We start from the raw sequence: 15,617 nt of genomic DNA on the forward strand, positions 1-15,617 counted from the left end.
CGACTTCAGGGAGTCTTGTGATCTCGGACATGTAGGGGTGTGAGGCCTATTTGGTTACAATTTGGATGTCGGAGTCAGTGGGGCAGTCTACAATTGGCGGTATTCGTGTTGTTGAGGACTTTGAGGATATGTTCCAGTCGTTGCAGGAGTTACCACCATCTCGGTTTGATCCCTTAGCGATTGAGGTGGAAACGGGGACTATGCCGGTATCCAAGGCGCCTTACAAGAAGGCTCCAGCAAAGAAGCAGTTGGAGGATCTTTTGAGGAAGGGATTGATTCATCCTAGCGTTGCACCGTGGGGAGAGCTGATGTTGTTTGTTAAGAAGAAAAACAGGAGTTTCCGCTTGTGCATTGATTATCGGGGTTTGAACTGGGTCACTTTGAAGAACGAGTACCCTTTTCCCATGATCGATGAGTTGTTGGATCAGCTGAGAGGTGCTACTTGGTTCTCCAAGATTGATCCGTCGAGATATCATCAGATTCCGATAGATGAAGCAAATGTGAGGAAGACTGCTTTTAGGATGAGATATGGGCATTATGATTATGTGGTGATGTTTTTTGGGTTGCTAACGCACCAGCAGCGTTCATGAGGTCGATGAACAGTGTGTTCCAAGAGTTTTTGGATGTGTCTGTTATCATCTTCATTGATGATATTCTAGTGTACTCTAAGAGTTCTGAGGAGCATGTAGTACACTTGAGAGCAATGTTGGAGAAGCTGCTGGAGCAAAAGTTGTATGCCAAGTTGAGCAAGTGCAGTTTCTAGCAGAGGGAGATGGGTTTTTTGGATCACATTGTCTGCAAAGGGAGTTTTTGTGGGTCCAAAGAAGATTCACGCCATCATGGATTGGCCTAGACTGCCGAATGCCACAGAGATCAGGAGTTTTCTTGGTTTGGCGGGTTACTACAGGAGATTCGTGAAGGGTTTGGTGAGCAAGGCACGACCAATGACTAATTTACAGGGAAGGATGTTCCGTTTGTTTGGTCACGGGAGTGTGAAAAGGGCTTTACAAGCCTGATGGAGATGTTGACTACTACGCCAGTGTTTACACAAGCATTCAATCCAACATCCACAACACAAAGCATACAGCGAACCCGTACCTAGAACCGTATGGGCTCTGATACCCAACTGAAACAACCAGACCCATTATTTTTTTTTTTAAGTATCCTAATATCTAGTGATCTCATACTCACTAACAACCTACCCCAAACAATAACAGTGGATAACCAATAAATAATCCAATAAACCAATAACGAATAAATGAATGACATAATACCAATTCAGCAATAATCCAAAACATAAAAACAAAGTCATAGAACCAGCAATCCTAACATTCGTTATAGACCACTAAGTTTCACTATAGCATCCTAACAAAGACAGAGAGCAAACAACTGATTCTCTAGAACATCCTGCTCTTCATAGCCTTGATTCCACGATCACATTTTGCCTTTACCTGCGCCACAACACAAAACAGAGGCGTAAGTATTACTAAAAATACTTAGTGAGGAAATCATTCCATCTACTGGGCTATTATACACACAAGCAATTGAGATATCTCTAAACAACAAACAAGAAACAAACCAGGACAACTGCATCGATCGACACTGATTGGGGTTGCATCGACCGATGCAAGCCTCCATCGACCGATGCAATACTCACCTACATCGACCGACACCAACACTGCATCGATCGATGCATGTTTGACATTTCACGAAATTCCTAATTGCATCGAGCGACACCTCCACATGGCATCGACCGATGCTCTTAGGTCAAATTGCACCGTCCTCACATTGCATCGATCGATGCACATGCCGAGCATTGTCTTCCCCAAAGCTCCTCACCAGATCTCCATACCTAAACCACCAACACACGATCCAATGCCACAAAAGAGCCTCTCAAAGCCCCAAGTGACCCATAAATATTCTAACAAGCCAAGGAATCAACCACATAACACATAAACAAGAAAATCAGAGAAATCTCAAGCTTAGATAAGCCATGTTCTTGTACTCACCTTTGCCAAAGAAGAATCTGACCCTACACCAATGACTCTGCGCTCCTAACAAGCTCCTACAACAATCTCAGCTACATATCTCCCAAAGAACAGCCAAAAATCACTAAACTCTCAGGAACACTTAATAACTTCTTTCTCTCTTTCTTTTTCCTCTCAAAAACGGCTAATTTCCACTAATGACGACACCAACTCGACTTAAGGGTTTCCTAATCCCAAAACACAGCTAAACACGTGTTTAACTTAAGTCGTCCCGCACAAAACCGACCTTGCATCGACTGATGCAACTCCTGCATCGATCGATGAACATCCCACACTAGGAATCTGGTTCGCGGATGTTACAATGCGTTGGTTATAGAAGTGATACAAAGTATGAGCTTTTGACTCTTGCGTCAAAAATTAAAATCATCGTAAACTCAATAAAACCGATGAAATTATATTGACGTATAAGTTAACGTCAATTGATCAACCGAAGCCAATATAATTTGCTTCTATTTTGTAAATTGATCAAAACTATAAAATAATTTTAAAAACTGTCAGTATCTTCGGGTTGAATATGATTTTGTAAACCAGAGAAAACTAAAGTCAAATTTAAAACTTTCTTAAAGGTTTACTAACACTAAAACTAATTTAGCTAAGTTAACGTAAATAGGAACTAATCTCGCCAAAAAACAAAGAAATTACAAATTCTCTTGGTAATTTAAAAAGTAAGATTGACCAAAACACGTAAATCGAGATTTCAACAATATTTAACTATGTTTAAAAAAAAAAAAAAATATTTATACTATAATTTTTTTGGCTAAGTTAACGTAAATAGGAGCTAATCTCACAAAAATAAAAAAATTACATATTCTCTTTGCAATTTAAAAAGTAAGATTGACCAAAACACATAAATCAAGATTTTTACAATTTTAAACAATTTTGAATATAGAAAAATTATTATATTTTTTATTACTATAAAAATCGAGATTTTGTTTTTGAACTATAATAACAGACGATCGTATATTCACAAAATATACACATTTTTAAACATTTTTATATATCAACATTGAATAATTAAATATTATTATCACTCTATTTTATATAAGATTTCTATTTTACAGTACACTTCTTAATAAATTTTGAAATTTATGAAACTATATCTAAATAATATCAGTCACATATAATATAATAAAGGGAAATTACCTAGAATATTGCATAAAAGTAGGTTTATTACTAGACTAACACGTTGAGATTTCTGTCTTACTAGAATAACACATAAAAGTTTGCAAATTACTTTTATATCTGAGTTGTGTGTTTTATTACGGTTTATGCCATTTATAATTAAATTTGGTCAAAAAAAACTTGAGATCTTATGTTCTTGCTCTTGTTTTCCTGTTTTTGTTTTTATTTCTTTTTGATTCGATGTTTGTTTGATTTTTGTCAAATCCTCCTTTACTCTGATTCTGCAAGAAAAGAATGGACTGTTGGATAAATTCCTTTACGATGCAAGAAAAGAAGCTTCACTTCTCCACCAAATAAAGTTTCAATCTTTTGGTTCACAACTAGTTATTAATCTTTAAGTAATTTGGGTAATTTAGCATCCGTTTTTAGATCAGGAGAGAAAAATCTAAAAACGACAGAGAGCTTCAAGTTGGAGTTAGCTTAGCCACTTTTTTTTTTTTTTGTGTGTTCAGAAGAAAGAACAGTCGCCGGCAAAAAAGTCTCAACCTTTTCCCTCTCCGCTCGTTCACTGGTCACCGGCATTTCTCTCTTCTCCGACTTAATTTCCTTATCGCCTGAGTTTCACGGCGATGGGAGACGAGAAGCCGGCGGTTGTGATGGCCAATCGAGAAAGAGATCGAGAGCTTCTGATTCCCGTCGCTGATTCCGGCGACAAAGACGATGGTCCTTCTTCGAAGCCTTCTTCTTCTGCTTCCTCTTCATCTTCTTCTTCTTCTTCTTCTTCGCATCAATCCAGCCACGTGATCTAGTTTCATCTCGTTCTTCGTTTTCTCATTTCAAGATTCATGCTTAATTAACAGTTGAATTGGATTTATAGTAAGCTCTTAGTTCCTTTCAAGATTTATTCTTCTTCATAGATTTATTTGTTTCCCCTTAGTTCAGAATCTTGGAACTTGTTTTACCCTAGATTCAATCTATCACCAAACAACACTTCCTGGAACTTGTGTGAACTAGCCAAACACTTGTCTTTATTATGCAGAAGCTTGTAAATTCCTGATTGAGTCAAGTATAAATTTGCTAGGATCTGTCGATTCTTGAGTCTTGTGATGTTTATGGTCATTCATGTTTTCAAGCATATATAACAACATAGAGCATTGTGGTCTGATGCTTTAGCTATTTCCTGCAGACTTTAAGCTTGTTCATTAGGGGTTGGGCGTCCAAGAAGTTCATGACAGGCTGGTAAGCAACACTTGAATTTTTTTGCCATTTGATTGTAGTTGGCATAGATTCACAATTTGTGCTGATAGTATTAAATCCCAATTTCTCTTTGCAGTGTTATCCTACTTCCTATTGCAATTACTTTCTATATAACATGGTGGTTTATTCACTTTGTGGATGGATTCTTCTCTCCAATATATGCACAACTTGGAATCAACGTATTTGGTAAGCATTTGAATGGTCCCTCTTTATCGAATCAACTACTTGATATGATCTGTTGCTCACACGAGTTTGATTTTGGTTTTGTAGGTTTTGGTTTTTTGACTTCCATAGCATTCATCTTCTTGGTCGGGGTGTTCATGTCTTCGTGGTTGGGAGCATCGGTTCTGAACTTAGGAGAGTGGTTTATCAAGCGAATGCCATTTGTTCGTCATATCTACAACGCCTCTAAGCAGATCAGCACTGCCATATCTCCTGGTATCGCTTAAGAAAAGGCTTATTTTACATTTTCAGCATTATAAGTTAATTATAATTTTCTAATCTCAACTTGCTCATATCCGGTTCTTTCTCTGTTCAGATCAAAATACACAAGCTTTCAAGGAAGTTGCAATCATTAGGCATCCCCGAATAGGCGAATATGCATTTGGCTTCATTACATCGACAGTTGTTCTCCAGGTGAGTGAAACTGCTTGGTTCAAGGATTTTGTTATTGTTTTCAGAACTTTTCTTGTAGGATACAGAGGGCATAATTGCAACATTTTTGCATGTGAAGGAATTTATTAGAATGTTCAATTCCAGTGTTATTCGTGTACACGTTTTATAAATTCTTCTCAATTCAGGTGTTATTGGATTAGTGCTTTTAATCATTCTTTTAAATTCTAGTGCTATTCGATGTTATAGAATTTTTTAAAGCAACATGATTTAACAAGAATGTGAAAGAATTGTTAGTGCAAATTGTGAATAATGAATTCTGACCTTTTAAGCCGAGATTTGGTTAGATATAGAGACAACCTCACATGTTTTCTTCCCTTTTGGATACACGAAGAACAATCACCACTCACTAACGACTGATTGCTCCAGATTCACAAAGAACAGTCACCGGCGGTGATTAACTACGACGACTGCGGCAGTCGCAGTGGGACTGTACTTGGCGGTAGAGATGAAGAAGAATTGTATTTGTCCCTTGTGATTGATGAATCCACCTTACGATCTAAAAACCTTTCTATTTACGAATCTATTGTTATATATCTCTACTTTAGTTGCAGCATTGAGATTTATGTCTTATTATGTATTCCTTTCGAAAAAACTGTGGGGAACGAACGATTGAGTTTCTGATAATCTCTCTCCGGTTCATTTTTTGACAATATCTGTAATATATTTGTCCATTCTACTGCAATTATTTGAGTTAAAGATTGATTCAGTTTTGTTTTCAATTTGCTTGACAATTGAATTTGAGCTAGAAGTCAGTATTTGAATCTTACAAGTTTTTGGATCACTTCAAGATTTTCATGTTTCTGTATTTGAGCTAGAAGTCAAGTCAGTATTCAGATGTAAGATCCATTACAGTAATATTCAGTTGTATCATCAAATTCGTTCTCTGTTTGAAATTCAATTCTCTGTTTTGTTCTATCCTTCAGATTCTTGGTTAAGATGGTGATATTAGTTGTGATGCCATGGAGTTCTTGTTGTAAACGTAACTTTCCTCTCTCTTTTCTTTTATGCATTTCACTCTTTGCAAGAGATGTCTTTGCTTCGTGATTGTTAAACTGCAAGCTTATAATCTAAAAGTTGTCACGAGACTGGTCATTAATTGAATTTGCAAAGTCTGTTCTCACAAAGATTTAACTCCCTTGATATGGCTATACGTTCTTTGTCTCCTCTTTCAAACCACCATTTACTCCATTTGGCGAGAACGTAACAGACTCTGCAATCGGCATCATCAACTTTTTCATCGATGCAACAGAACGTAACAGACATAGCAGAGACAACGCATTTATCTAACAAGTTGTTTATCACCCCTACATAAATTTATGGGCATAAGCCCGGTTACTCAACAAGGATTACTTCACGTGTAAGTTTGTTTCATTATGTCTGGTAGCTAATTTTCTACGCTAGAGGGAAATTAGAAGACTTTATCTATATTCAATTCTATTAAGAATTCTAATCGATTCTGATAAAATATAGTAGTTAGAATCAGACAGAAAGATTTGTAAATCCTTTACAATATATGAAAATCTATTATTTTGTCATTAATTCCTGTCTATTAAATTCTTTCACAATCTGGTGTCCAATACCACCCCCTAAGCATTGTTTGTTATAATTAGATCCTTTCTATAGTAAAATGTAATAATGCTCTGTCATTGCAGAACTATCCAACTGAGGAGATAAAATGTTTTTTCTTGATACCTGTCTGTAAGCATACCGATGTTCTTGATTTGCATTACTGAGAAAGATTGAAAATAGGAAAAATAGTGAAGAATAAGTCCACTGATGATTTTTTTATTGTACGTGATGATGAAGCCATGTGTGCACAACATATATTGTACTAGCTTGAAGAAAGATTAGAAAAGACTGTACATTGAGTATATGATGTCCTATAGTTGTAGTAGCAAATGCCAAGAAGTATAGCCAGTCCACCTGACATTAACATACATACATGACCATGGATCTCATCAGCTGGTTTCTACAGACAGAAAACGTAAAAATTTCCTGATAATATAAAGTGAGCTATAACCTTCTCATGGTATGCGAAAATGCATATCAAAACTGACCACATGTCTGCCGTGAGCAACGAGAGGTTGAACATGTACAAATTTTTTGGAACAGGCAAGGATGTTTTTCATTGAGTTTGACCACAAAATTTTTCACTATTAATTAGATATACAAGTAAATCCATAACACAATGTTCATAAAAACTTGGTTTTCACCTCTTTTGCTTCATTTCAGGTGATCCAGCCCCGGCTCTAGGCATGTGCCAGAGGTGCTAGAGCACAGGGTCCATTCAAATTTTTGTTTTTTTTCTTCACAAAAAAGGGTCCAAAATTTTTTACTTCAGAAAAACATAAGGAAAAGGGCCCTTTTCTATTTTCTAGCTCAGGGACCTCAATTTTCTTGAGCCGGCCCTGAGGTGATCACTTACTAAATTTTCCTTATACTATAAAGAGTGTTTTATGTGAAAACGATAGTATGTATTAGAAAGTGATTAATTCTTGTATTGTTGATTAAACATAGTTCTTTAATAGTTCAATATGTAAAGAAATTCGTATAAACCTTAATTATCATTTTCATATTTTAAATATAAATGCAAATCTGAATATATATTTAGTTGTACCTAGTTGAACTGAGTATTGTATATTTATGTTATCTAAATATTACCCTCTATAGTTAAAATGTAATTTTGTGTGGTTATTGTTCATTACCTCTCGAAAATATGATAAATAAATAAAAAATTACGAATTACTTAGGTTGTTCTAGTAACATATCTTACTTTTTCTAGTAACATCTCTTACTTGTTCCATTTCCGGTGAACAACAACGACAATATTAGCTAGGGTTGTAGAAGAAGATATGTTGAAGATAACTACAAAATTACAATAATATCGTTTATTAAAACGGATTTATGGACACTAAGCAAAAGAACGTTATGTACGTACACTAATCTCTAGAACGTTATGTACGTATGCGTTCATATGTACGTACACGTTTATGTGTACATACACGTTCGCTTTTAGGTTTAATGAACCCGAAATTACCAGAATATCCTCGTCTTCTACCTCTAACATACGACTGAAAACCCTAATTTTCCCTGCCTCACTTGATTTTTTCACGACTTATGTCTATTTTTTTGGTTTCACTTGTGGGGTTTTTACTCAACTATTAAAGATTTTCATCTCAACATCTGATTTCTAAATTAAAAACCTATAAAAAGTGAGTTATATAGATCCTCCAATAACGATATCTTGCTCTTCCATGGATGAACCCAGAGGAAAGATTTCCGAAACTGAGTAGGAAAAAGACGTTTGCTCCGGCCGATAAACAGAACACAATTGATGAATCTTCTACAAACTTTATTACATGAACACCATTAATCGGAAGAACAGCAAACCTGTTTAGATCTTCCTCCAATAAGTCTATCCCAACGCTAGACTGTCTTTGCCAGCTCAAACAAATTCGTGTTATTCTGGTAAGACTTTATAGCTGTCAATCTTGCTTACTAAATCTACCACGGACAAGAAGCCTACCACAACACTATGAAAACTATTTCAAAAAACAAACAAAGTATACCAAAAATATCTGTAAGGAGAGAAGGCTGTCGCAAAAACCTTTCGCAACAGGCCATTAGTCTACCATAAATATCTTCCCACCCTTTTATGTTTCCCGCTACACGCGCTAAAAACAAAAGTCTATCATCAAAGGGAAATTCCTCTACCAACTTAATCTACCGAATCGATTTCATGTACGTCCACCGATAAGTGTACCAGCACTACAACTAAGTGTACCATCTACAGTGACCAATAAGTGTACCAAGACTACAACTAAGTGTACCAAAAATATCTGACGTACACCTTTAATCAGTCCACGTGTATAAATCTACCATCAAAAGATCGGTAGACTTAGTCCCAACTTCCAATGTTTTTTTTTTTCCTAATGGCATTAGCCGTAATTACGTTTTTTCCCAACACTAGTTTCAGGGGTAGAATAGGTACAATGTGTTAGTCTAGTAATTACAAACAATTGTATGTTACTTTTGTAATAAGGAAGCTTTTATGCAATATTCTAGTAACTCACCCTATAATAAATAACGTAAATAATATATCAATGCAATGAGTAGATCATGGATCACAAACAAGGTTTCAGGAAGACAACTTTCATTAACAGCAATCTTGGTAATTTTCTTTTGTTCAACATTTCTTTAATTTAATTATATGAATTAAATCTTCAAAAACTTAATATGTACTAATTTTAAAAAAAATCATCATCTTATTATTTTTGACCAAATAAATCATCTATTTTGCATATATTTTGCTGAACTACAGCTAGTGAAAATCAAATTGAAAAATCTATTAATTTTGACTAACATTGAAGCTATATTTGGTTAAGTTTAACGTGAACAAGAACTTCTCTCGCCAAAAACAAAATTACAAATTATCTTGGAAAATAAAACTCTTAGAATTTTAATGGCCAAATCACTGAAGTTTCATTTTTTAAGTTTGATATATTTTGTGAATTGAAACAGCAGACATAATTTCTATTCACAAAAACATAATTTTTTTAAGTTTCTCATTAATCTTCTATAAACCTTGTTAGTATCAAAACCGAATAACTACGTACGTTCACTGTATTTTTATAATTTAATAGATTCTACAATAAATGTCTTAATTTACACAAAACATAAATATGTATTTTAATAAATGTCTTAAATTACAGAAACATAAAATTGTATTTCGTTTATAATCTATTAAAATATGATAAAATATCCTCCCTCCCTTTTTTAGAGAATGATTTCCTGAGTTTATCACACATATTAATAAGAAGCATTTAATGTTAACTTTTTTTAATTCATTTGATTTACAAATAACACCACATTCAAGAAACTTATATTAACTCTATTCTATATTATAATTATTATTTAATAATAGACCAATTAAATGTCGTTATCTAATTGTAATTAATTATCAAGTAAAAAGAAATGTAATAATTAGGGTCTAAAATCAACGATCGGTAGTGTATACAAACATATATAAACGATCGAAATGTTGTTATTAGTAAAACTTAAAATCACATATTAGGTTTCCAAGAGAAAATTTTCATTAATGAGCGGGGAGCCCGTTGCACATTTTTTTGTTTGACCGGCCTATCTTCATAAGTATCCCCTATTGTCAAAGTAAGTGATGCTAGTTCTAGAGCCATTGATAGTCCAATTTAATACTATGTTAAGTTGATTAACATTATAATAAAATTAAGTCAAATTTAACGTAAATATGATTTTACCTCATCGAAAACAAAGATACAAATTCTATTGAGAAATAACATTTTAAGATTTTTATTGTCCTAAATGCTTAAAATAAGTGTTTTAAAAATTTTCTATTTAATTTATGTTTGAAATTATATTAATGAAAAATATGTTCATATAATAGACATGTTTTAAATTTTTTCCTCTTATAAATATTTTATAAACCATATTACATATCAATATTAAACAAATTAATAAAAATTTACAAAATATAGAATTAAGAAAATAAATATATATCAACATTAATGGCTTTTTCAGAAAACATAAAATTGTATTAAAATAAAATCCTTATAACAGTTAATTAAACAAAATAATATTTTCTCTGTATATTTAAAAAGAGACATCAATTCTTACATGTCAAACTAATAACTACTCTCAGTTTTTTATTTTTCTTTGCTAAGTTAGACTATATCGATTTTTAAACACTTTTATTCCATAATATTTATCTTTATTATTCGAAAATAATTGCAAACATGTATAAATATTAACTAGAACTTATGAAAATTACATATTTTAAGTTTTTAAATAGTAAAAGCTTCCCTTATAACCCTTATAACACTTTTATTTAACAATTAAATGCATTTCAACACCATGCAATTATTTCACATGTATAACTTCTGAGACTAATTTCAGTACTTCTGATTTATGAATTGCCTGCGATAATTGTTAGTTTCTTAGCACATGAGTTTTGTGTACGGACCTTATTGGTGGGCAGGTTGAAGTCCCACTCCCACATTTTTTTGATTCTGGAGCAACTCATTGCTTCATTACCCTGGAGTGTGCCGAAAGCGCCAATATCAAAGGAGATCCTGGAAAGCAGTTGGGAGTTGTTAGATTCGCGGGAGGCCAGTTTCTAAGGGTGTTTGGATGGGCGAGAGGTGTTGATATTCAGATTGCAGGAGAGTCGATGCTAGCAGATTTGGCTATCAGCCCCGTGGAGTTGTTTGATGTCATCCTTGGTATGGATTGGTTGCATTGATACTGAGTACATATGGATTGTCATCAGGGTAGAGTAGCATTTGAGTGTCGAGGAGAGAAGTTTGTAAATCAGGGAGTGAGTCCGACTTCGGGGAGTCTGGTTATGTCGGTTGTGCAGGCAGAGAAGATTATTGAGAAGGGGCTATAGGCCTATCTAGTTACAATTCCAATGTTGGAGTCAGTTGGGCAGTCTACGGTTTGAGGTGTTTGGGTTGTTGAGGAGTTTGAGGACGTGTTCCAGTCGTTGCAGGGGTTACCATCATCTTGGTCTGATCCCTTCACGATTGAGATGGAACCAGGGATTTACGCCATTATCCGAGATGCCTTAGAGGATGGCTCCAGCAGAGATGGCATAGTTGAAGAAGCAGCTGGAGGATTTGTTGAGCAAGGGATTCATTCGTCCTAGCATTTCACCGTGGGGAGCACCGGTATTGTTCATTAGGAAGAAGGACAGGAGTTTCTGCTTGTGCATTGATTATCGGGGTCTGAACCGGGTCAGTGTGAAGAACAAGTACCTTTTCTCAGGATCGATGAGTTGCTGGATCAGTTGAGAGGTGCTACTTGGTTCTCTAAGAATTATATGGCGTTGAGTTACCATCATATTCCGATAGATGAGGCAGATGTGAGGAAGCCGGGTTTCAGGACAAGTTATAGGCATTATGAGTTCGTGGTGATGCCTTTCGGCTTGACTAATGCACCAGCAGCTTTTATGAGGTTGATGAACTGCGTATTTCAGGAGTGTTTGAATTTTTTTATCATTATTTTCATCAACGATATTCTGATGTACTCCAAGAGTCATGAGGAGCATGCGGTGCATTTGAAAGCATTCTGGAGAAGCAGCGGGAGCATAAGCTATTTACTAAGTTGAGTAAGTGCATTTTCTTGCAGAGAGATATGGGATTTCTGGATCATACTGTTTCTGCAGAATGATTTTTTGTGGATTCGAAGAAGATTCAGGTTATCATAGATTGGCCTAACCACAAAATGTCACGGAGATCAGAAGTTTTATTGGTTTTGCAGGGTACTACAGAAGGTTTCTTAGGGTTTTTGCGAGCAAGGCACGACGGATGACTAGGTTGACTAGGAAGGATGTTCCTTTTGTGTGGTCACTGGAGTGTGAAGACGGTTTTGCAAGCCTGAAGGAGATTCTGACTACTACACAGTGTTAGCATTGCCAGAGCAGACTGAGCCTTATGTGGTTTATACAACCTATAGCATTATAAACAAAGAGGCATTACTCAACAAATCAACATAAGGTTTGAAAGAAAAGGCCGGGGTTTAAAGGCATGGCAAGGGATTGGGTCAAATAAATAGAGAGGCAAATAGAGATTCTTAACCCAAAATTAAGTTTCATGAGCTATCATTCATAGCCCATAAGCAATATATTTTAAAGATCAAATTAAATTCCAAATAATATAGAGATGCAGCAATGATCATACAAGATTCACACAAGAAGAAGATGCTTTCAAGTGACACAATGCTTTAAGCTTAGATTCTTCATTTTTTACCAATGATTAAACAAGCACCAATGAACTATAAATGAGGGCTGTGGGTTCAATCCTAAGACTCTACTTCTAACATGGCAAATTCATCAACATTCCAAATCTAGACTCAATCCTAAAGACAATAATGAATACGCAAAACTACATGCATTTGTTTTTGATTTTTTGAAAATTTTCATTTTTTTTTTTTTCTCAACACATAGCTATTAACAATGCATCATACACAAAATAGAAATCAAAACAAAACACAATGTTAGATGGTTAGTCTCTCCCACCAAACTTAATTCACAACGTCTCGGTGTAAAAAAAAAGTCGGGAAAAGGACTAACAGAAAAATAAAAACGGAAACAAGAAAAGACTCTATGTACAAGGACTTGGAGTGTACCTCTAGTTCATGGAGGAGTAAAGGGAGTAGGAAGAGTTGCTATTGCATGGTGTTGGAGACTTCTCTGCTCTCCTCTTCCTCCTTTGTCACCTTTCATAGGCTGAAGCTCTTGGTGGGTCATGAAAGCCAATAGCATTGCTAGCTTCCCCATGGAATGAGTGCCTCTCCATCTCATCTTCAACCATGTCTGCTGGCCCCTCTCTTGAGTCCACAACCACTTTTGGATTAGGGTTAAAGCAACTTGCAATGGCAAGCTTTTCTTCCACATGCCTCAACCTTTTGTTCAAACCCTTCATTCCCTTTACAAGCTTCTTGATGGTCTTCCCTTTCCATTTGACAAATAGCTGGAGAAGGTGGATGTGGGTGTGCGCTTCTCTAAGAGCCTTGTTAGTAACGGCTTCTTTAAATGGTAGGAAGTCGTAGCACGCACTACCATAGACTGGACTTGGAGGAGCAGTTTGTGAAGGGTCTTTGGTTGGATCCTCCCTACATACTTATTCTTTCTTTGAAGCTTTGAATGGCATGAAAAACGCATCATCCTTGAGTTTATAGAGGTAATCATCTGCAATGTGGCAGCTTGTTACAAACCGGTGATAAAGAGATGTGACATCTTTTTGAGGGGGTAGGAGCCTCTTCTTTTGCATGCTGGCCAAATGAAACCAATGTATGCATAGAAGCCTATCTCAGTCTATCTATCCAAATATGTAGTCTTCTTGAGATAAACTAGATCAAGCCTTGCAATTCCATGGTCAAATGTACCAAGCTCAAGGCCCTTCACTTCTAAAATGGGAGTGACAAGCCCGCCCATACTTAGAACTGGAATACTATATGTTGTTGTTCATACCCAGCTTTGGTAATGAAGCATTTTGTGTAGGAACACTGCCACAACACAAGTGTCTTCGGCATTGGTCATTGGCGGATGCGCGATGTTGTAACCTCTTATGAATGTTTGCAGCCCTGCTATAAGACAGCATATCTCATTGGCTTGAACTGTTCAAGTCTCTCTTCGGGAAAAGAGTATATGAGAGAGAACCTTGTGGGCATATCTCACTGTAGGATGCATGATGCTTGTGCTATTCACATGACCAGCTGTGTAGTTGCCGTATGCCAATGCTTCCCCAAAAGTCATCATACTCCTCTGGGTCAGTGTAATACTCAAGCCTTGTACCTGGTTGGAAAACATAAACAGTCCCCAACTCTCCAAAGGTCATCTTGTTTTGCTTCCCTTGAACCTTAAACTCAAAATGCCCAAGATCCTTAGTCTCCTCCACCATCTCCTCATCATAGTAAGTGTAACGCCCGTGAACTGGAATCCCAGTTCAGGGGGTGCATTGTTATATATCATGGTTTTTTACGGTTTTTAACCATGATATAAATGTGCTTTTTGAGTCTTTTGATTTGTGTTGTAGGATGTTTTTGAGTCTTTTTAGGTTTTCTAGGATTTTGGCACAGATGGAGCAAAGTAGAGCAATTTGGATCATTTTGAAGCATTGAACCAAAGAAATCAACTTGGAGTCGATCAATAGTGATGGTGTCGATCGATGCCACCCTCGGTGTCGGTCGACACCCAAGTAAGCCGACACACAAAGCCCAAGTTTTGGAAGATATACAAAATATCCCGAAGTTTTCCATAATTGCAAGACTAGTCCCTGACGTGTTTTAGGACATATCTTATTATATAAAGTTTGGTTCTCAAAATTAGTAACTTACCAGATCGTGACAAGTGTTAGTTTTAACGATCAGAGATTAAAGTTAAAAACTCACGAGATCGTGACACGTGTCAGTTTTAACGATTATATATCCAAGTTAATAACTCATCAGATCGTGACACATGTCAATTTTAATGATCAAAAATCACATATCAAAGTTAGTAACTCATCAGATCGTGACACGTGCCAATTTTAACGATAAGAAATCACAATTTTCAAGCTTGGTAAAACGAAGCATAAGATAATTGTAATTTTATTATATTAAAAAAAACTTTATTAACCCTAAAAGGAAAAAAATTGTAAATACACCCCTCTACATAACCAAATAGATGATGATATATTTTTCACCAAACAAAATAATTTTGACTAGCTTTGTTTTTCTTGGTAAAATTTTCATTCTTTGTTTTTTATTAACCTTTTGTTTGACACATCATCGTTCTTGAACAAGTCTCGAAGGAAATTTGTTTGTTGTCTAATCGAAGCAATTATATAAAAAGATTCCTAGATATAGTTGTACCTACGATCCATCGTCTTGGATAAACAGGCAAAAGGCCAGGGCCGGACACATCAAGTGGGCTAAGGATGTAGTTCGGAAAGGCCCATCAGGCCCGTGGAAAGGAAGAGAGCGGGGAGGTGACATGTC

The 15,617-nt window shown here is 35.8% G+C and overlaps 1 protein-coding gene across 1 annotated transcript; it reads left to right on the forward strand.

The window, feature by feature from the left end:
• The first annotated feature begins 3,437 nt into the window (after positions 1–3,437).
• LOC104710912 (protein CONTINUOUS VASCULAR RING 1-like) lies at positions 3,438–5,802 on the forward strand. The gene is made up of 7 exons (XM_087503868.1): positions 3,438–3,577; positions 3,683–3,970; positions 4,357–4,409; positions 4,504–4,613; positions 4,698–4,865; positions 4,966–5,063; positions 5,469–5,802. The coding sequence occupies exons 2-7, from the start codon at positions 3,800–3,802 to the stop codon at positions 5,721–5,723; spliced, it is 855 nt and encodes a 284-aa protein (XP_087359994.1). The 5' UTR covers positions 3,438–3,577; positions 3,683–3,799; the 3' UTR covers positions 5,724–5,802.
• Positions 5,803–15,617: the final 9,815 nt, after the last annotated feature.

This window comes from Camelina sativa, chromosome 20, assembly GCF_030686135.1.
Source record: "Camelina sativa cultivar CO46 ecotype springtype chromosome 20, ASM3068613v1".
In the NCBI taxonomy this organism is placed as follows: Eukaryota; Viridiplantae; Streptophyta; class Magnoliopsida; order Brassicales; family Brassicaceae; genus Camelina; species Camelina sativa.

Excerpts from the sequence above, each read along its gene's own strand:
- LOC104710912 (XM_087503868.1), top strand. The coding sequence starts at position 3,800 with ATGGGAGACGAGAAGCCGGCGGTTGTGATGGCCAATCGAGAAAGAGAT. Across the intron at positions 4,410-4,503 it reads AAGAAGTTCATGACAGGCTG|TGTTATCCTACTTCCTATTG; the intron begins GTAAGCAACACT and ends TTCTCTTTGCAG. Across the intron at positions 5,064-5,468 it reads CATCGACAGTTGTTCTCCAG|ATTCACAAAGAACAGTCACC; the intron begins GTGAGTGAAACT and ends TGATTGCTCCAG.